Source organism: Lolium perenne, chromosome 7 (assembly GCF_019359855.2).
Source record: "Lolium perenne isolate Kyuss_39 chromosome 7, Kyuss_2.0, whole genome shotgun sequence".
NCBI lineage: Eukaryota > Viridiplantae > Streptophyta > Magnoliopsida > Poales > Poaceae > Lolium > Lolium perenne.
Window position 1 is genome coordinate 49096025 of NC_067250.2, and position 22157 is coordinate 49118181.

At 47.7% G+C, this 22157-nt stretch overlaps 1 protein-coding gene across 1 annotated transcript; it reads left to right on the forward strand.

Moving 5' to 3' along the window:
- The first annotated feature begins 1138 nt into the window (after window positions 1-1138).
- On the forward strand, window positions 1139-2966 carry LOC127317577 (uncharacterized). Its single transcript, XM_051348146.2, has one exon. The coding sequence runs from the start codon at window positions 1584-1586 to the stop codon at window positions 2751-2753; it is 1170 nt and encodes a 389-aa protein (XP_051204106.1). The 5' UTR covers window positions 1139-1583; the 3' UTR covers window positions 2754-2966.
- Window positions 2967-22157: the final 19191 nt, after the last annotated feature.

Genomic DNA, 22157 nt, shown 5'->3' on the forward strand with positions numbered 1-22157 from the left:
GTGCATCTTGTCAATGGTTAAGCAAACGGATTTTCTTGCAGATGTGCAGTGGCAAACCAATTATTCGTCGGGAAATCTGTAGTAGAGGAGGTGCGCTTTGCACACCTTTCCACTTTTTGATTTTTCCTTCTTTATATCTCGTGAATTATTAAATATTTTGATTTGATTTTTCTGCAAGTCACTCAAAAATAACAAATAGAATACGGGAAAATATTTTGGATTTTTTGCAATTTAAAATTTCAAATTATTTTAAAATACAAAATAATTTCTTGAAATATATATATACGTAATGACATAAAAAATCCAAAATATTTTTCCCAAATTCTAGTTGTTATTTTTAAGTGATCTGCAAAATTCCAAGTTTAAAGATTGTTTGGTGTGAGAGATATAAAAATGAGAAGTTTTTTGAGAGGGGGAAAATAAAAGGTAGCACGAATCTTGATGCAACATAGATGGTACGGATACGGGTGCGCGCTGAGCACCTGCTCTAAAAGTCCACTCTCTTATTCTTCCAAACTCACAAGTCCAAAACTATCAGAGTATTAAACAGACAATGCTTATTCTCGGTGAATATCGGAATTAAATTTGGTGCACATGGGCACCAGTGCTCTCAGTTTTTAAAATATTTAAAAACTGAATTTCTGCATTTCAAAAAATCATCACATTTATTCTATGAATACATACACATATTCTGAATATTCATGCAAAGTTTTGGTAGAAATTGCATTGTATTTTGAGCTACAGGAAAAAAACAAATTTATGGCTACGTATAGAGGTATATATTTGTCAGAAATTTGTCTTTTTGTATAGCTTAAAATATAACATATTTTTCTTCAAAATTTCCACCGTACCTTCAGAATGTTTATATGTATGTGGGTATTTAATTTCATATTTTTCAAATCCAAAAAATATGATTTTTTAAAATCAGGAGCACTGGTGCTCATGTGCCAAATACACTTTTCAGTGAATATCACATTGCTTTGAAACACATCAAGTTATTCTTACCAACGAGAAGAATAATAAAAGTAATCTTCCTTATCCTAATCTCTTTCTCCCCCTGTCTCTCTCAAACATATACCTTTAATGCGTCGTGATCTCTCTACTCCAATCCCGACAAAGTACACCATCATCTCCTGCCTTGATGTCTCTCCCTCTCTCTCTTCTCCGTCCTCTCCCCCTCCCCTATCATATGATCCGCCTCCTCCAGCCCTCTTCCTCCCTGCAGCGCATACACCAGGCAAACCTACCGAAGCACCATAAAATAGTGTTTCGTTGATCTCCACAAGCACCCGTCTCTCTGTCATCATCATGCTCTATGAAAAATAATCCTTGCCAACCTACAGTGTTTCCCTCTCACACCTAGTTCTCTCTCTACTGCTCGATCTCTTTCTCACTCTAGCGCCGCCACCACCGCCGCCACTGCCACCACCGCCGTCCCTACATCACCTCACCAGGTAAGCAAACCCCACAAGAACAGCTTGGTGTTGGTGCGTCGCCAAACCAAACCGACCGCTCAACTTTCCCTAACCGAAGGACAGCATCTTGTGCGTATCAGCGTATATGTCTATGGCCTAGTCGAGGCCATGGATATTACCGGAGAGGCCGGTGGAGGTCGCCGCCTCAACTTCCCCCTGCAGCTCCTGGAGAAGAAGGAGGAGCATCCGTGCTCCACTTCCCCGGCTGCTGGGTTGGGCGCCGCCCCAGACCGGACGAATGGGTCCGAGCTGCAGGTCCGGAAGGCGGCACCGCCGAAGCGGACCACGAGCAAGGACCGCCACACGAAGGTGGACGGTCGCGGGAGGCGCATCCGGATGCCGGCGATCTGCGCGGCGCGGGTGTTCCAGCTGACGCGGGAGCTGGGGCACAAGACGGACGGCGAGACCATCGAGTGGCTACTGCAGCAGGCGGAGCCCGCGGTGATCGCGGCTACCGGCACGGGCACCATCCCGGCCAACTTCACCTCCCTCAACATCTCTCTCCGTTCGTCCGGTTCCATGCTCTCCACTATCCCCACCCACCTCCGCGGCGCTGGGTTGATGGGCTCTCGCTTCGGCGGCGGCGCACGCTCCGACGCGTGGGACCGCTTCGTCGGCCTTGGGTTCGGCGGCAGCCTGGAGAGCCCGTCCTCCACCACCACCTCCTCATCATCCCCGCTGCTGCTGAGCTTCCACTCCGGGAGCGTCGGCCTCGACGTGTCGCCATCTTCGTCGTCGCCGGCCGCTAACACCGACATGTCCAGGAAGCCGCGGTGGGAGCAAGAAATGCAGCAGCAGCAGCAGCAACAACATCATCAACAACAGTACCAGCAGCAGATGGCTGGGTACACGCAGAGCCAAATGCCGGGCACGGTATGGATGGTGCCGACGAGCAGCGCGCAGGGCGCCGGAGCGTCGCCAAGCGGTGGGGGCGGCGAGTCGATCTGGACGTTCCCGCAACCCGGGAGTGTCGGCGGCGCGGCGGCAGTGTACCGTGGCGTACCGAGCGGGCTACATTTCATGAACATCCCGGCACCGATGGCGCTGCACGCGCAGCAGCTTGGTCTCGGCCAGGCCGGATCCGGCGAGGGGCAGATGGGGATCCTCGCCGCGCTCAACGCGTACCGTGGACAACATGCAGCGGCGTCGGAGGTCACCGTTGCGGGGCACAGCATCGGAGCAGAAGCCACCGCGCTCCATCAGCACCAACTTACGGATCAGCATCATCAGCACGGTGGCGGCGAGCCCAACAAAAGCATGAGCGCCAGCGACTCGTAGCGTCGTGGGGGCTTCGCAGCGACCGGTTTGACGTGTCAATTTTGTGTTTTTTCTACAATACAGTATTTGTTCTTCTTAATTTCGTGTGTGTTCTCGATTGCTTAATACAGTATTGGCTTGTTAGGGCGGCTTAATTTCAGACTCCAACGAGGATCACACGCACGTAATATTGCATTTTCAGTTTTGCATCCCGTGGCACATCAGGGCGAATCATATTTTTCTGTATCTTGGCAAGTGAGAGAGATAAATTTATCGTGGATCTATCTAGATAATCGACCCATTTTCATATGTTTGTGCGGAAGAGGCCTAGAATTTTAAGAATGGGTATTTCAAAAGTTTAAAAAGGATTCTCGAAAAAAATACTCCCTTTATTTCAAATTTACTTGTCGCATATTTGTATAGATAGTAGATATTTATGTATCTAGACTCATTACAGTGTATAGATACATGCAAATATATGTCGGAATTGCATGCTCTACCCAGTTCAACCATAAGACCGATATAATAGAGGAGACTAGACAATTATGATCTCGCATGGATCTCGTGTATCCTTAGATTTTTTGTTGGGAGGTTCCGAATCGTCTTTATTTCAAATATTGCGTTGGCTAGGATTTAGGTCTAATACCATGTGGGAATTGCAAAGAACTGTGATTGTCCTGTGCATGTTTGTGCCGTTGATATCCTGCTTTTAGATTCGTCCTACCCTGTTTTACCAAGTTTCATTGAGAAACATTGTGTTCCAGTTTGAGTAAACACATTGAAACATGATGATACCTAATGATATCATGCACGGGAGGTCCTGTGCACGAGACTATCGCCAGTCTCGAGAATTACATGCTCTAGCCAGTTCAACCATAAGACCGAATTGATATGAACCAGTGATAGTATAGTACAAGAAATACACTATGTGATCTTTCTATAATTAAAATACATGCACCAAGCTTACTTTAAAAAAGATTAGAAGGATTGCAGCTATGTATGGAGTTTGAACCTGAACCAGGAGAGTCAACATTTTGTCACAGCCCGATTGAGCTACTTAGCCTACTTTCATCCTTTATTTCATTATATGATTGTTTTTTTGTCACCAAATCTGGGTTCTATAGTACTGAATAACCATGAATAAAGGCCGGCCCGACCCTGATCTCAGGAGCTTGTTAATTAAAGACTAGGGTTTTCATTGAAACTTCAGCAAGGAGAGTACGTCAAAGCTAGAGACATTAGCAAGCATGGCTGCCATGCATTGGCCAGTTGGCCACCTAGTTCGTACTCTAGTCCAACTGCAAGTGCGTACGTACACATGTCCTTTCCTTTCTGGATAAGTGTATTTTTTGACCGACAACATACTACTTTAAGGTTCACGCCAAGGTGTTCCATCAAGTTTCAGTTTGTTTCTTTGGACTGCATCGGGTGAATCGCAAAGAACCTGAATGAAAGATGCACATGAGGTTCCGTGCATTGGAAAAAAGAATTTCTCAGAGGCACCTACTGAATTTGGATACTGAGTTTAGGTGCACCATTGTCTAGCAAAAATATAATCCACACGCAGAAAGATAAACCCAATGTTTTAAGTGGTGATGAATGTATCCAAATGTAAAATTCATATATTATTTCTTTTTTTCTCTCTTTCAAATAGCGAAACATATAATGGTGAAGCTATTTTAACACAATTTTAGTACCAGAATGTATGGAATTTTTTTATTAATTTTTTTGTTACCATGGAAATACTTCTTCCGTCCCATGAAAGTTGTATGAGATTTATCAAAATTTAGTTATATGTAGATTCTATTTAGTATCTAGATACATCTAAATTTTAGCAAACCGGAGACAACCTTCATGGGATGGAGAGAGTAGATAAGATGCATGTCATCATTTTTTTTGAATTATACTCATATCTGAAGTATTGTGCATGTCATAATTTTTGTGAATTATACAAACATGCGCCTACAAGTTCCTTTAATTTGCATGGAGTATGACCCGGCCCCGTACGTAGGTACAGTAGCAGCCAACGATGCATGCAAAAACAACGGGTGAAGCCATGGCTCACTCCCTTCCGAAGCTCGCTGAGAGTGTAGGCACTAGTAGAAAAAGGGGCTTTCGTCCAACCCTTTAGTACCGGTTTCCTTACGAACCGGTACTAAAGGGTGCATTAGTACCGGTTGCATTGCCCAGTCCTTTAGTACCGGTTCGTAAGGACCTTTAGTACCGGTTCGTGTCACGAACCAGTATTAAAGGGTTAGCGTTAGACGGAAAACCTTAAGTACCGGTTCGTGACACGAACCGGTACTAAAGGGTAGACCTTTCGTACCGGTTCGTGTCACGAACCGGTATTAAAGGTTTTCCTGCTCACCGCGCACCTCCAAACCCCCCTCCCCCCGTGGATCGCCTTTTTTTCTTTGTAAAATACAAATGAAAATGATAGAAAATTCAAAAAAAATTGTTTTCAGATTCTTATATGTTATGCAACCTACTATTCGGTGAAATTAAGAAATTCGAATTTCGACTTTTTTTGCAAAAAAAGTTTGAAAAATGGTAAAATCGCATTAACTTTTGCATACGACATCTGAAAAAAACGTATAATATATCAAAATCATCGTGGGAAAAAGTTACATCCGAATTCACCTGGGTTTACCCGGTTAGCCAATTTTTTGATTCTCAAAATTCCAAATGAAAATATGAAAGCAGGAAGATTTTAGTTTTTTTCCAAAAATTTAGAATTTTATATATTTTTAATTTTTTAAAAAATAAAATTAATAATTATAAGATTTTTTGAGTCCTAACATATTACTATTACTTTTAGCAAATTATAAGATTTTCAAATTTTCAAGTTTTAGGTTTTGCAAAAAATATTAAAATTTTAAAAAATAATTTAAAAAATAATAATTAGAAAAGTTAACTTTATTTTTTTATTCAACATTATTATTACATCATTACTTTTGTTTATTAAAAGAATTCTTTGGAGTTTAAACGATAAAGAAGTGTGACATCGACCAACATGTTAATAGGATTGATATGATACTACTATCACATACATGCGCGCGAAGCACTTGGAAGTGGAACGGGATGGAACTTGGAAGTTAAGTGTGCTAGTGCGAGAGTAGTGTGAGGATGGGTGACCGACCGGAAAGTTTGACCACGGGTAAGTAATTTGACAAGAGACTAAGTGTAGTTAGAGACTAACGGAAATACTAGAAATTCTGAAATAAATAAAAAAAAGGAGTGAAAAAAATAAATAAAAGAGGGTGTGAAAAATAATTAGAAAAAATGGATAATTTTTTTTAACGAAATAAGCTTTAATAATGCGGGTTCCTCCGTGCCCACGTGGAGGCACCTTTAGTACCGGTTCGTAAGGAACCGGTACTAAAGATGGGAGGCTTTTAGTACCGGATCTTTAGTACCGGTTCCAAAACCGGTACTAAAGCCCCTTTGGAACCGGTACTAAAGGGGGGTTTCTCTACTAGTGAGGCCGAGGTGGCGTGGCAGTTCGCCAAGTTTGGCCAGCCGCTGCCATGGCTAGATCACAGGAGGTGGCACCCGAACGCTTCCTCGTGCTGGCCAATACCGATGAGCAGCACATCTCACCGGTGTGAGATTCTAAGTCTCAGGACCTTTCTCCCGTAGACGCGTATGTCGTCGATTCGTTCTGTGAATGCGATGGTTCGAGGCCAAGCACGGCGCTCAGCGTCAATCCATCGTGGCCTACTCGGAGAGCCTAGAGGACTAGTAGCGCTACGAGGAGCCGGAGAACTGGGCGGGGTTGGGCATTCCCCTCCCCAAGGCGTTGGCAACAACCGGATTGGTTGCAGTACCGCAGCGCCCTCACGCAGACTACGAGCCGATGGTGGAGGAGGCCATTGAGCGCGCCATCGAGTTCTCCAAGTGGGGGGTGGGGTGGGGGGTCGGGAAGTGGGTTGGACTATCCACGGATCACCGTTAACTGACTATTACAAAGAAATTGAAGATCAGCGCGGGGATATGCGACGTAAGGGCATCTCCAACCGCGCGACCCAAACGGATGCGCTGGGCCGTCCGTTTTGGCCGTTTGGGTGGCCGAGCGGACGCGCGGACGGGTTCCGCGCGTCTGTTTGGGTCGCGTCCTGCGCCCAACGCGGCAGGTTTGGGTCGCGGCCCCGTACAGTACTTTTTCTTGTAAATCCACTATAAAAACACAAAATAAATTGTAGAAAATATATAAAATAGTTCAAATGCTCAAAATTTATTACACATTACATTGTCCACGTAATGAAGGATAAAGTATTATTCAAAAAAAAATGAAAAAACGATACAAATGATTGCTTCCGGATTTCCTTCATCATCGTTGTTTGCAGCATTGTTGCCTACATGCTGCCAGACGTGCTCGATCAAATCTGCCTGCAGCTGGTTGTGTATAGTTAGATCTCGAATTTCATGGTGTGCATGAAGAACTTCCTGGAATGATGCCGGGCCACGTTGAGGAGTAACCAACTCTCCCTGGCCCTCCCAGTCATTATCATAGAGTGAATCATCCCGCTCTACCTCAACAATCATGTTATGCATGATTACACATGCGGTCATCACCTCCCACAGAGTTTGCACATCCTGGGCTCGGCAGGGGTGTCCGACGATAGCCCAACGAGCTTGGAGGATGCCAAACGCCCGCTCGACATCTTTCCGGGCTGCCTCCTGCTCTTTGGCAAACCTTGCCTCCTGCTCTGAGTTGGGTTTTCGGATTGTCTTCACAAGTGTAGCCCAAGGTGGATAGATACCATCAGCAAGGTAGTACCCCTTGGTGTAGTGGTGGCCATTGATCTCAAAATCCACATCAGGGGACTGACCGTACGTTAGCCTATCAAACACCGGAGAGCGCTGAAGCGCATTGATGTCATTGTGCGAGCCAGCCATTCCGAAGAATGAGTGCCAAATCCATGTATCCTGTGAAGCAACAGCTTCAAGAATGACTGTGCACCCCTCAGAATGGCCACTGTATGCCCCCTGCCAACCAAAGGGGCAGTTCTTCCACTCCCAGTGCATGCGATCTATGCTTGCCAAGCATCCCAGAAACCCCACAGAAGCGTTGGATCGACAACAGACGAGCTGTGTCCTCTGCATTAGGTTGCCGGAGGTACTGTTCTCTGAACGAACCGATCACAACTCTGCAAAACCTGTACATCGCTTCCAAGCCGGTAGACTCACTCATGCGCGTGTACTCATCTACGAAATCACCGGCAACACCATCCATTATCCGGCGGAACAACGGTCTGGACATCCGAAAACGACGGCGAAACAAGGCCGGCGTGTACAATGCCTTGGGTTGGAAGTAATCGGTGAAGAGCTGGTCGTGGCCGCGTTCTCTTTTGCGGTCCAAGGCGGCGGCGTGATACGTCTCCGACGTATCGATAATTTCTTATGTTCCATGCCACATTATTGATGATATCTACATGTTTTATGCACACTTTATGTCATATTCGTGCATTTTCTGGAACTAACCTATTAACAAGATGCCGAAGTGCCAGTTGCTATTTTCTGCTGTTTTTGGTTTCAGAAATCCTAGTAAGGAAATATTCTCGGAATTGGACGAAATCAACGCCCAGGGTCCTATTTTGCCACGAAGCTTCCAGAAGACCGAAGAGTCAACGAAGTGGGGCCACGAGGTGGCCAAACCATAGGGCGGCGCGGCCCAAGCCCTGGCCGCGCCGACCTATGGTGTGGGCCCCTCGTGACGCCCCTTGACCTGCCCTTCCGCCTACAAATAGCCTTCGTCGCGAAACCCCCAGTACCGAGAGCCACGATATGGAAAACCTTACTAAGACGCTGCCGCCGCCAATCCCATCTCGGGGGATTCAGGAGATCGCCTCCGGCACCCTGCCGGAGAGGGGAATCATCTCCCGGAGGACTCTACGCCGCCATGGTCGCCTCCGGAGTGATGTGTGAGTAGTCTAGCCCTGGACTATGGGTCCATAGCAGTAGCTAGATGGTTGTCTTCTCCCCATTGTGCTTAATTGTCGGGTCTTGTGAGCTGCCGAACATGATCAAGATCATCTATCTGTAATTCTATATGTTGTGTTTGTTGGGATCCGATGAATAGAGAATACTTGTTATGTTGATTATCAATTTATATCTATGTGTTGTTTATGATCTTGCATGCTCTCCGTTACTAGTAGATGCTCTGGCCAAGTAGATGCTTGTAACTCCAAGAGGGAGTATTTATGCTCGATAGTGGGTTCATGTCTCCGTGAATCTGGGGAAGTGACAGAAATCTCTAAGATTATGGATGTGCTGTTGCCACTAGGGATAAAACATTGGTGCTATGTTCGAGGATGTAGTTACTGATTACATTACGCGCAATACTTAATGCAATTGTCTGTTGTTAGCAACTTAATACTGGAGGGGGTTCGGATGATAACCTGAAGGTGGACTTTTTAGGCATAGATGCATGCTGGATAGCGGTCTATGTACTTTGTCGTAATTCCCAATTAAATCTCACTATACTCATCATAATATGTATGTGCATGGTCATGCCCTCTCTATTTGTCAATTGCCCAACTGTAATTTGTTCACCCAACATGCTGTTTATCTTATGGGAGAGACACCTCTAGTGAACTGTGGACCCCGGTCCAATTCTCTTTACTGAAATACAATCTACTGCAATATTGTTCTACTGTTTTCTGCAAACAATCATCATCCATACTATACATCTAATCCTTTGTTACAGCAAGCCAGTGAGATTGACAACCTCGCTGTTTCGTTGGGGCAAAGTACTTGGTTTGTGTTGTGCAGGTTCCACGTTGGCGCCGGAATCCCTGGTGTTGCGCCGCACTACATCTCGCCGCCATCAACCTTCAACGTGCTTCTTGACTCCTACTGGTTCGATAAACCTTGGTTTCTACTGAGGGAAACTTGCCGCTGTGCGCATCACACCTTCCTCTTGGGGTTCCCAACGGACGCGTGTCGAACGAAAAGACAATACGTCAACCACGCGCATCAAGCAAATTTCTGGCGCCGTTGCCGGGGAGATCAAGACACGCTGCAAGGGGAGTCTCCACATCGCAATCTCTTTACTTTGTTTTTGTCTTGCTTAGTTTTATTTACTACTTTGTTTGCTGCACTAAATCAAAATACAAAAAAATTAGTTGCTAGTTTTACTTTATTTACTATCTTGTTTGCTATATCAAAAACACAAAAAAATTAGTTACTTGCATTTACTTTATCTAGTTTATTTTATTTACTACTGCTAAAATGGGTACTCCTGAAAATACTAAGTTGTGTGACTTCACAACCACAAATAATAATGATTTCTTATGCACACCTATTGCTCCACCTGCTACTACAGCAGAATTCTTTGAAATTAAACCTGCTTTACTGAATCTTGTTATGCGAGAGCAATTTTCTGGTGTTAGTTCTGATGATGCTGCTGCCCATCTCAATAATTTTGTTGAATTGTGTGAAATGCAAAAGTATAAAGATGTAGATGGTGACATTATAAAATTAAAATTGTTCCCTTTCTCATTAAGAGGAAGAGCTAAAGATTGGTTGCTATCTCTGCCTAAGAATAGTATTGATTCATGGACTAAATGCAAGGATGCTTTTATTGGTAGATATTATCCCCCTGCTAAAATTATATCTTTGAGGAGTAGCATAATGAATTTTAAACAATTGGATACTGAACATGTTGCACAAGCATGGGAAAGAATGAAATCTTTGGTTAAAAATTTCCCAACCCATGGACTGACTACTTGGATGATCATCCAAACCTTTTATGCAGGACTGAGTTTTTCTTCGCGGAACCTATTGGATTCAGCTGCTGGAGGTACCTTTATGTCCATCACTCTTGGTGAAGCAACAAAGCTTCTTGATAATATGATGATCAATTACTCTGAATGGCACACGGAAAGAGCTCCACAAGGTAAGAAGGTAAATTCTGTCGAAGAAACCTCTTCCTTGAGTGATAAGATTGATGCTATTATGTCTATGCTTGTGAATGGTAGGCCTAATGTTGATCCTAATAATGTTCCGTTAGCGTCATTAGGTGCTCAAAAAGAATATGTTGATGTGAATTTCATTAAAAATAACAATTATGACAATTCTGGGCCATATCCTGCTAATGGTAACTCTTATGGTAGATACGCTTCACCTAATGAGGAAAAGATGTTAGAAATTGAAAGATCCACCAAGAGCTTTATGCAATCACAATATGAGCAAAATAAATTGTTTACTAAAACTATGAATGAGCAATCTACCCTGCTGAAGAATATAGGAAATCAACTTGAAAATTTGAATATGGAGATCTCGGGGTTGCAAACTAAACTTGCTAATGCTGAAAACCGAATCTCATACATGTCTGCGTCACTCTTCTTTAATTAATAAAATGGCTGCTAAACCTGAGGATATAGATAATAAAATTACTACTACAGCAAATGCCATCCAAGTTAGAATTAATGAGAATATAAGATTGATGGCCGAATTGCGTGCTAGGTGGGAAAGAGAAGAAAATGAAAAAGAAGATAATATAGCTAAAGTTTGGACTATTACCACCACTAGTAATGCTAATGCTACACAAGTTGCTGCACCTCCTACTAATAATAATAAAAGAATTGGTGTTAGTAATGTTTCCACTTCTAATGCAAAGCGCGAGAAACCGCACAAATCGCTAAAAGCTATTGAAATTGCCTGTGATAAAACTGCTGAAATTTTTTCCAACATTGGGGATGATGATCCCATTGCTTTAGATTATAATGGTTTGAATTTTGATGATTGCCACATCTCTGAAGTTATAAAGTTCTTGCAAAAACTTGCTAAAAGTCCTAATGCTAGTGCTATAAATTTGGCTTTCACGCAACATATTACAAATGCTCTCATAAAAGCTAGAGAAGAGAAACTAGAGCGCGAAGCCTCTATTCCTAAAAAGCTAGAGGATGGTTGGGAGCCCATCATTAAGATGAAGGTCAAAGATTTTGATTGTAATGCTTTATGTGATCTTGGTGCAAGTATTTCTGTTATGCCTAAGAAAATTTATAATATGCTTGACTTGCCACCGCTGAAAAATTGTTATTTGGATGTTAATCTTGCTGATCATTCTACAAAGAAACCTTTGGGGAAAGTTGATAATGTTCGCATTACCGTTAACAATAACCTTGTCCCCGTTGATTTTGTTGTCTTGGATATTGAATGCAATGCATCTTGTCCCATCATATTGGGAAGACCTTTTCTTCGAACTGTTGGTGCTATCATTGATATGAAGGAAGGTAATATTAAATATCAATTTCCTCGCAAGAAACGTATGGAACACTTCCCTAGAAAGAGAATGAAGTTACCTTTTGATTCTATTATTAGAACAAATTATGATGTTGACACTTCGTCTCTTGATAATACTTGATATACACTTTCTGCGCCTAGCTGAAAGGCGTTAAAGAAAAGCGCTTATGGGAGACAACCCATATTTTTACTACAGTACTTTGTTTTATATTTGTGTCTTGGAAGTTGTTTACTACTGTAGCAACATCTCCTTATCTTAGTTTAGTGTTTTGTTGTGCCAAGTAAAGTCGTTGATAGTAAAGTTCATACTAGATTTGGATTACTGCGCAGAAACAGATTTCTTTGCTGTCACGAATCTGGGCAAAATTCTCTGTAGGTAACTCAGAAAATTATGCCAATTTACGTGAGTGATCCTCAGATATGTACGCAACTTTCATTCAATTTGGGCATTTTCATTTGAGCAATTCTTGTGCCTCAATAAAATTCGTCAATACGAACTGTTCTGTTTTGACAGATTCTGCCTTTTATTTCGCATTGCCTGTTTTGTTATGTTCGATGAATATTTCGATTCCATTGACTTTCAGTAGCTTTGTGCAATGTCCAGAAGTGTTAAGAATGATTATGTCACCTCTGAACATGTATATTTTGATTGTGCACTAACCCTCTAATGAGTTGTTTTAAGTTTGGTGTGGAGGAAGTTTTCAAGGATCAAGAGAGGGAGATGATACAACATGATCAAGGAGAGTGAAAGCTCTAAGCTTGGGGATGCCCCGGTGGTTCACCCCTGCATATATCAAGAAGACTCAAGCGTCTAAGCTTGGGGATGCCCAAGGCATCCCCTTCTTCATCGACAACATTATCAGGTTCCTCCCCTGAAACTATATTTTTATTCCATCACATCTTATGTGCTTTTCTTGGAGCGTCGGTTTGTTTTTGTTTTTGTTTTGTTTGAATAAAATGGATCCTAGCATTCATTGTGTGGGAGAGAGACACGCTCCGCTGTAGCATATGGACAAGTATGTCCTTAGGCTCTACTCATAATATTCATGGCGAAGTTTCTTCTTCGTTAAATTGTTAAATGGTTGGAATTGGAAAATGATACATGTAGTAATTGCTATAATGTCTTGGATAATGTGATACTTGGCAATTGTTGTGCTCATGTTTAAGCTCTTGCATCATATACTTTGCACCTATTAATGAATAAATACATAGAGCATGCTAAAATTTGGTTTGCATATTTAGTCTCTCTAAAGTCTAGATAATTTCTAGTATTGAGTTTGAACAACAAGGAAGACGGTGTAGGGTCTTATAATGTTTTCAATATGTCTTTTATGTGAGTTTTGCTGCACCGCTTCATCCTTGTGTTTGTTTCAAATAGCCTTGCTAGCCTAAACCTTGTATCGAGAGGGAATACTTCTCATGCATCCAAAATACTTGAGCCAACCACTATGCCATTTGTGTCCACCATACCTACCTACTACATGGTATTTCTCCGCCATTCCAAAGTAAATTGCTTGAGTGCTACCTTTAAATTTCCATTCTCTACCTTTACAATATATAGCTCATGGGACAAATAGCTTAAAAACTATTGTGGTATTGAATATGTACTTATGCACTTTATCTCTTATTAAGTTGCTCGTTGTGCGATAACCATGTACCTAGGGACGCCATCAACTACTCTTTATTGAATATCATGTGAGTTGCTATGCATGTTTGTCTTGTCTGAAGTAAGGGCGATCTACCACCTTATGGTTAGAGCATGCATATTGTTAGAGAAGAACATTGGGCCGCTAACTAAAGCCATGATCCATGGTGGAAGTTTCAGTTTTGGACATATATCCTCAATCTCATATGAGAAAATTAATTGTTGCTACATGCTTATGCATAAAAGAGGAGTCCATTATATCTCATGTAATTTGTTCACCCAACATGCTGTTTATCTTATGGGAGAGACACCTCTAGTGAACTGTGGACCCCGGTCCAATTCGCTTTACTGAAATACAATCTACTGCAATACTGTTCTACTGTTTTCTGCAAACAATCATCATCCACACTATACATCTAATCCTTTGTTACAGCAAGCCGGTGAGATTGACAACCTCGCTGTTTCGTTGGGGCAAAGTACTTGGTTTGTGTTGTGCAGGTTCCACGTTGGCGCCGGAATCCCTGGTGTTGCGCCGCACTACATCTCGCCGCCATCAACCTTCAACGTGCTTCTTGACTCCTACTGGTTCGATAAACCTTGGTTTCTACTGAGGGAAACTTGCCGCTGTGCGCATCACACCTTCCTCTTGGGGTTCCCAACGGACGCGTGTCGAACGAAAAGACAATACGTCAACCACGCGCATCATGGCGCGCCCCGGCAAGGACCCCCGGTGCACGGGGATCTGCGAGACAATGTGATCATGGATGATCAGCGCAGCATCCGTGAAAAATTCGTCGTCCGAGTCCTCGTCGGACGACGTGTCGATGAAGTTCTTGAAGAAGTAGTCGTCGTCGCTGTCCACCATGATCTACAGATGAAAAGGGACAAATTTTAGTATGCCCATTTCATCGAACACCTCGCACGCGGAGGCCATCCAATGCGTCCGTAGGGACCTGCAGGCCATGGCCGTCTCGGCCGACTTGCGGTCTGCGAACACGGTGCACGAGAGCTCACCTCCGGCGGCAACGGCGCAGCTGCGAACGGCGGGAGGTCTCGCGACAGTGGGAGGACAGCGGCGACGGCGACGGCATCCTCCGACTCTGCTACGACGCGGCGAAAGCAGCGCGGGGCCGCGACCTATGCTTCCGCCCCGCTTGCCGGCGTGTCGACGACGGTGGCCGGCGTCGACGCCTCTCCCAAATCGCCGGTCCTTGGCTGTCGGCGGAGCGGCGGGAGATGTGTGCGAGGGATTTGTGTTTTGGGAGACAGACAGGCGGGCCAGGGGCGGACAAGGGGAGGACGCGAGCGACCAGCATCCGGCGTCCGCGGCCACACAAACTCGTCCCAGATTTGGGCCGGGTTTGGGTCGTCCCGGACGCCGCGGCCATCCGTTTTAGGGATAGGTCCGCGCGCTGGGCCGCGTTTTTGTCCGGCTCGACCCAAACGGACGCGCGGGGGCGGTTTGGGTCGCGCGGATCTCCAACGCGGAGACCAAAACCCAAAAACGGAGACCACTTTCGTCCGTTTAGGTAAAACCTGCTTCCAACGCGTGGATCTAAATAAAAAATGGACAGCTATTGTGTCCGGCACGACCCAAAGCTGGACCAAATTTGGGAGCAATTTGGGGCGACCCGGATGCCTGTTGGAGTCCATGGTCATCCGCGCGTGTCCTCCCAAACCCCACATGGCAGCCAGACTAGTAAAATCAACCCTGACCCCCACAGCCTTCTCTCTCCTCTGTCCTTCTCTTTTCTTTTTCTGCCATCGATGTTGGCTTCGCTTCCCACCGGAATAGGGCTCGCCGGCCAACCGCCGCTGTCGAGCTCGCGTGGAGGCTCCCCGCTAAAGACGCCCCCTTTTTTTCGTCCATGCCGGAGGTCGCCGCGGCCGAAACGGAGCACGGGCGCGAGAACAGACGCCGGCCGGTTGCCATGCCGTCGTGGGCGGAGCTCACCGCGACGGGCGCGAGCACGGGCGGGCATGGGCGGGGACGGGGCTCGCCGCGACGGGCGCGGCGGGCACGGGCGCGGACGGCGCCGGCCGCGTCGGGGCCGGCTGGCCGTGCGGCGGGCGGAGGCCACGGCGTGGCTGCCGGAGTCTCGAGCCGTGCGGGGCTCGCCTCTCCTCTCTGGCCGCGCGGGGCGCCTATCCGGCCACGACGGGGACGGACACGGCGGGCGGGGCGGGCCGCGTCGGCCAGGACTCGGCACGGGCGGGCGGGCGGGCATGGACACGAGCGGGCGGGCATGGGCGGGCGGCGCTTGCCCCGATGGCCACGGGCGCGGCGGGCCGCGACGGGCACGTAGGGCACGGACGGGCGCGCCGCCGGCCGCGTCGGCCACGGGTGGGAGCGGGCGGGTGCGCACGGACGGGGCCGGAGCCGGCCGCGTGGGGCACGGGCGGGGGCGCAGCCAGCCGCACGAGCCACGGGTGGGGCGAACCTGGCCACGGGCGTGGCCTGCCAGGACGCCTCCGAGCTCGTCGCCGGAGCACGGGCGGGGCGGGGCGGAGCGGAGCTCGCTGGGCTGTTTCTTGGCCAACTAGTACTAGTACATGGGAGAAGAGGAATAGTAATTTTCGTCTCACTGTACGTTGGGGAAGAAAAAAAGCCATGGACGTTTTCATCTATCCGCGTCTCCGGAGGCCGACCCAAACAGCCAAAATCGGACACGAAAACACGTCCGTTTGGGTCGTAGAGTTGGAGATGCCCTAAGCTAGGTGGCAAGTCTCCTGTCCGTGCGCACGGGTCTGGAGCGAGGTGGATCAACAGACAGGCCCACGCGCTGGCTGCTCGCCTGCTCCGTCCATGTAAAGCTGCCCCTGTGGATGTGGTCCGCGCTGCGCGCCAGGGTTGCCCCTATTGTCGCCCCGCACGGCACGGGCCCGGAGAATTGCCACCTGTTCCATCGATTATTCACCCACCAGATCATCCATCTTTATACACAGGCCAGCCCAATCTCGTCAGATGTACTACATATATAGGCGCACATACCATCGACACCACAGTCCACAGTTACGCGCGTACGCCCGCACAGGACGCACAGTGTAAGCATGGACCGCCGTGGACTGCGAAAGCGGGCGTTGGGACTGTGATTCTGGTGCAAACTGTAATTCTGGTGCAGCTCAGCAGCGGTCTAGGAAAAAAATTGACGAAAATCACGACCGATCTATTAGAATTGTAAATAGGTCTACCGATCACCTAGGGCTCTCACTATGAGCACTGTAGCGAGCTAAAGGCGCCCGGCCGCCCTCGCTTCTCCATCGCCCGAGTCGGGCATCAGGGACGGAGCCAGCTTTCCACCTTGAGGGGGGCAAAATAGTGTTGTACAGTTGATGTGGGGGGGGGGGGGGCCGAGTTAGCTAAATCAACAAGAAATTAGAGTTTTAGTGAGTAGTGTTCCTCATAAAATCCAAATCATGGGGGTGGCTAAGCCCCCCCTCGTCCCCCCCCCCTTCTCCCGTCCCTGTCGGGCATAGCTTGTCCAAATATAGCTAGTTGTGTAGACGAATGAAAAGTTGTCGTGCCAATACCTCAAAGAACCCGCATAATGTGACAACAACCATCGCCAGTGACATCGAAAGAACCAACCCTGTAACCAAAATGACAAACACGAAGACCGATCGGATATCAGGAGATTAGCCAGACGTAAAACTCCACGCACCCTCTGCCGACATTAGGTGCGCCACCGGAGATAGAGCAAACCAACGAAGTCGCCAGCGAGGTGACTAATCCCTAGATGGGTTTCACAAAACCGCCTCTCCCTTCGAGCCGTATGAACCGGCTGGTGCGCTAAGGTAATTTCTTGATCTTTTGTTGTTTCCAGGTGACTAGGATTTTTTAGCATAAAACTAGCACTTTACTCGTGAAATTTATAAAATGGTGCGGCTTTATGTTTTTCTGACGATAATTCCGCTTCACACGATTTGTGCGTGTGTGTTTGTGTGAAGAAAACGCTAGAAGCGACTTTACACCGGATCGGACAGTAGGGCCCACCCGTGAGATTGCCATAACCCTGTTGACGAGGCATCCAATATTAAGGAAAGAAAATAGTCTCACTTGTCATCCCAATTAATAATAAATTCTCTAAAAAAAAATTAGAACAAGAAGGTCTTCTTCTTCCTCTCGACACACATAGGAAAGGCACGCTTGCGTATCGATGTCGCCACCCGGTTGCCTCGCGCTGGCTGCCGTCAACCGATGCGACATATTGGAGCCCATCCATGCTCTAGGAGGTTACATAAGTGGACGTGGATGACTCCGTGTTGCCCCTCGGATATCCGTGGTATAAGCATGGATGTCGCGGATGGAGCCAAGGATATGGTCCACTTGATGAACTTCCCCCTCAAGAAATATCGCCCGTAGGTTATTGATGGGAACGGTGCGGAAGGCGTCCACCCTAGCTAGGGTTTGGACCTCGTGGAGGAGACGAAATAGAGCAAGGGAGAGAGAGCTAGGGTAGCAAGCCAAGGCAACAGAGGGCCATATATAAGCGGCTAGGGCTAGCGTAGGTGGTGGCACGAATCGTGGCGCGCCTAGCACGCTGCTTGTGGTCGACATCATGGAGCGATTGCGCATGGCAAGAGGAAGGAGACACCCTAGTTCTAACCTTTTTTTATTTGTTTTTGGATATTTTGGTTATTTAATTGGATTGACATGTGGGTCCTATTCCACCTCAGCAAATTTCTCCCTTGGCGCTGACAAATGGATCCCACTTGTCAGATTTTGGTGTTATTTCGCTCTCAGTTAGATTTTCGTTCCGAAAATGTAAAAGCTGTACGAAATGATAAATTTTGGCCTCAAAGTGGGTAGTTTTATGCTGAAAATTCCGGTGTCTAGCAAGCGTATGCACGTGTTGCGCGGTGATTGACGAAGGAATTTCCGAGAGGGACGAAGATGTGGTTCAACTGCGAGCACACGGTGGATCAGATGGGTGGGGATATATGATGGATGCATGCATGGCCAGCCACATAATTAGGCACAATGCGCGCTGCGCAGGCGGGTGCATATGGAGCGTGCAGGTGGGAGCGAAAAAGGGAGCGCTGCGCCTGTGCCTGCCAGGATGATGCCAATGACGTGCTGCAGCTGTCGGTTGCCTCTCTGACCCAGTGCAAACCTCGCGTAGTCACATGCTGAGCTGATTGGCTGGATCGAGTGGCCTACCGAGCCGGCTGGCTGGATCTTCATCTTGGCCCCTCGCCTCGCGCGTCTACAAGTGCTTGACCGGTCTGCAGGGTGCACGTACGTACAAAGTACCTACACATTTGACCTTTCTTTTCTGTATTCAAACATGCATGCAAAATAGCCTTGAGCTGCTGAGCCTGACTTTGCTCCAGTGCCACTCTATCAAGCATGATGCCCTAGATGGCGGCTTAGATTTTGACCTCAGTTGTAGGCATGGAAAAAAAAATAGCGCGCTATTCCAACGCTAATAGCACGCTATAGCATATCTGGAGAGCCAACGCTACGCTATTTCGGCGCTATAACGCGCTATTCGCGTTAATAGCACACTATAGCATGCTAATAACGTATTTTTAGACCCACACTATTTTGTTATAGCGCGCTATTTTTTTCCTTGGTTGTAGGGCATCGTGTTAGACAGCATGAAGATGGAGCGCCATGCTATCAAGCATGATGCCCTAGATGACAGCGTGATGCTATCAAGCACGACGTCGCATCACCAGATCGTCATGGAAAGACACCATTATGTGAAAAAAAATCTAGATTCAACCTGTTTTATTCTGAATTTTTTTTTTTTTTGAAAGGAACCTATTTTTGGCGATTTCCACTGCATGATGGACCAGAGAGGAGGGTCGCCTGCTTTTGCGAGGTCTCCGTGCGAGTGCGACTGTGGGCGGCTCCGATTTTGACCTCGGCTGTAGGTAGCTAGGCGTAGGCCGCTTTTGTCAGGACTGGCGCGCGCTTTCCTTTTTTTTTTTTCTTCAAAAGACAGGTAGAGCAGGCAGGCGCATGTGTGCGTCCAACCCGAGGCGAGGCGAGCCAGCGCGATCCATCCACAGCAAAATTACAGTGAATTCTTTCATAGGGATCATCATGAGTGTAAGAGCATCCCCACTCGTTTGGGCTCCCCACGCCCAAATCCGGGTGAATTTAGCGCCGGATGGATGTAGTTTTTGGCCTGGGGAGGCCCATTTTTCCAGCCGCGAGCCCATGGACGCGCACCCACCGCGTGCAAAGCGACGGCGCAGTCACCGGGAAGGGCAATCGTCGGAGTTCCCTCGACGCATTGAACCGTCGCGAAGTGGACTGGAGAGCCGGAACGACTCGTCGGGAACGGTCGAAGTGGCCTCGATGCGAGAACCGCCGTAATGGAGCACGAACTCCGCGGAAGAGCAACCGGCGCTCTCTGTCGTCGAGAGACCTACATATACGGTTTTCGACGGGCGACGCCATTCATCTGTTCTCTCGTCACCATCCTCCGTCAACCATGAGCGATATCTCTTGGCCATCGGACACCGACAGCGAGGGGAAGCCGCCTGGATGGCGCCATTGGTGGGAACCAGCTGCATCGTCCGGCGGCGACGATTCCCCCGCCGGCCAGCGAGGACGAGTGGGACGACGAGGAGGAGGGACGACGAAGAGGCCGTGGAGCAGCCGAGGAAGCAAAGCCGAGGAAGAGGCCGAGACAGAGGAGGAGGAGCAGGAGCGGGGAGGAGGAAGCGGGGAGGAGGAGGACGAAGAAGCTGATGAGGACGACGACGAGGACTCAACTTCCTCCGACGAGGAGGTGGCGAGCCGGAAGCGTCGCCGCGACGACGATGAGGCGGGGCCTTCTAAGAAGAAGAAGAAGTAGTTTAGTTTTAAAGTTTTTATATTTAATTTTTATGTTTATTCGAATTATATTCGAAATATATATATAATCTATCTATGTTGCACCACTTGAGAGTTCAAAGCTTTCGTTCGACGAGGGTTTTGCCGTAGATCGGGAAGACGAGGGTTTTGCCGTAGATCGGGAAGACGAGGGTTTTGCCGTAGATCGGAGGCCATTGTCGCCGACAAGTTGGGGCCACGCGCGCTTTCGTTTCGTCCGGAGTCCCCGAGCGCTCCCCGGGGGGCCGGGGATGTCGTGGGATCGCCGGATGGATTTAGGCCCAAATCCGGACGAAAACGAGGAACCGGGGGCGCGACTGGGCCGAATTACGCCGTCCGGATGGAAAAAACGCTCGCCGGGGGCCTGTTCGGGGGACGAGTGGAGATGCTCTAAAGCGATCGGCAGTCGGCACACACACCCACGCACACGGCGGGCGGGTACATATACGCGCGGACGCCCACACAGTGCGTCTCTCTCTCTCGCGTCGCGCGCGTCCTTTTCCTCGTCCCTGAATCATTCATTTACGAGCTCCACCCTTTATCACTTTCGTCTCCGGCCCGCCCGCCCGCCGGCGATCGTCGACGGATCGCCACCAGATCGACTGAACAGCAGCTCTGTTTAGACTATAGTAGCCGGTAACGGGAACGGTATACCGTTCCGTGAATCGGAATCATCGTACAAAATCGGGCTTCGGAGACGGGATGCAAGCCGATTGAGATTGTATGAAAAAACCATAAACTGGATTCATTCCAGTGGGAATTAAACTCAAGGCCTATCTTAGAGCCGCGTCCCTCAAAAAGCGTCCGGCACAAATGATTTGGGACACGTTTGGCACCGCACCGGACAAAAAGAGACCAAAAATCTGTACAAAAAAGAGGTCCTTCCCAGCCGCGTCCCTCAAACAGCGTCCGGATGCATGCATTTTAATAGAAGGGACCACCCTATATGCAAAAAGTAGGTGAGAGAAAGTGTGGGGAAAGAGACTAGCATGTGGGGACTACGGGCTGCATGCATGCATCCGGACGCTATTTTTGTGTCTGGCGTCCCCGGTAGAGACTCTATGCATAGAGTCTCTACCGGGGACGCCGGACACAAAATGATGCGCTAATTAGCTTTGGAGGACGCGACTGGACAATTTTTATCCTCATTTCTTGTCCGCGGTTGGGGGACGCGACTGGAGATGCTCTTATAAACCATAAACGAGATATCGCGCTCTGTGCAGTTTGACGAGAGGAGAGTTGAGTGAAACATTCAGATCAATTGGCATGGGACATCAAACATAGACAGAAGGCTCGAGCAGAGCCCGGCTTTAAATTAATAAAGCCCCACGGCCACAAGGTTCACAACGATAGCAAAACAAAACAACATAGCCCGCAGCTCGAAGGCTGGGCACACACCAAGAGTCTCACACAGACCGCCAGCAGCACGAGGGCTGGGCACACATAACAAGTCTGGAGAACAAACTAGGGATACATGACGTCAGACGAAGGAGGAGACTCAGACCGGCACGTCCTCCACACCATCCCGTGTCGCCGCGTGAAGGATCCTGACCTTCTCAATCGCCCTCTGGATGTCTTCTCGGTCCGACCTTCTAGCCATGTCGTCGTGGTGAACGAGCAGATGCCATGGGATGGCTTAAGTTGGGGCCGAATGGGCGCTAGAGGATTCGGGGGAGGGTTTGTGACCAGATGGGATGAACTT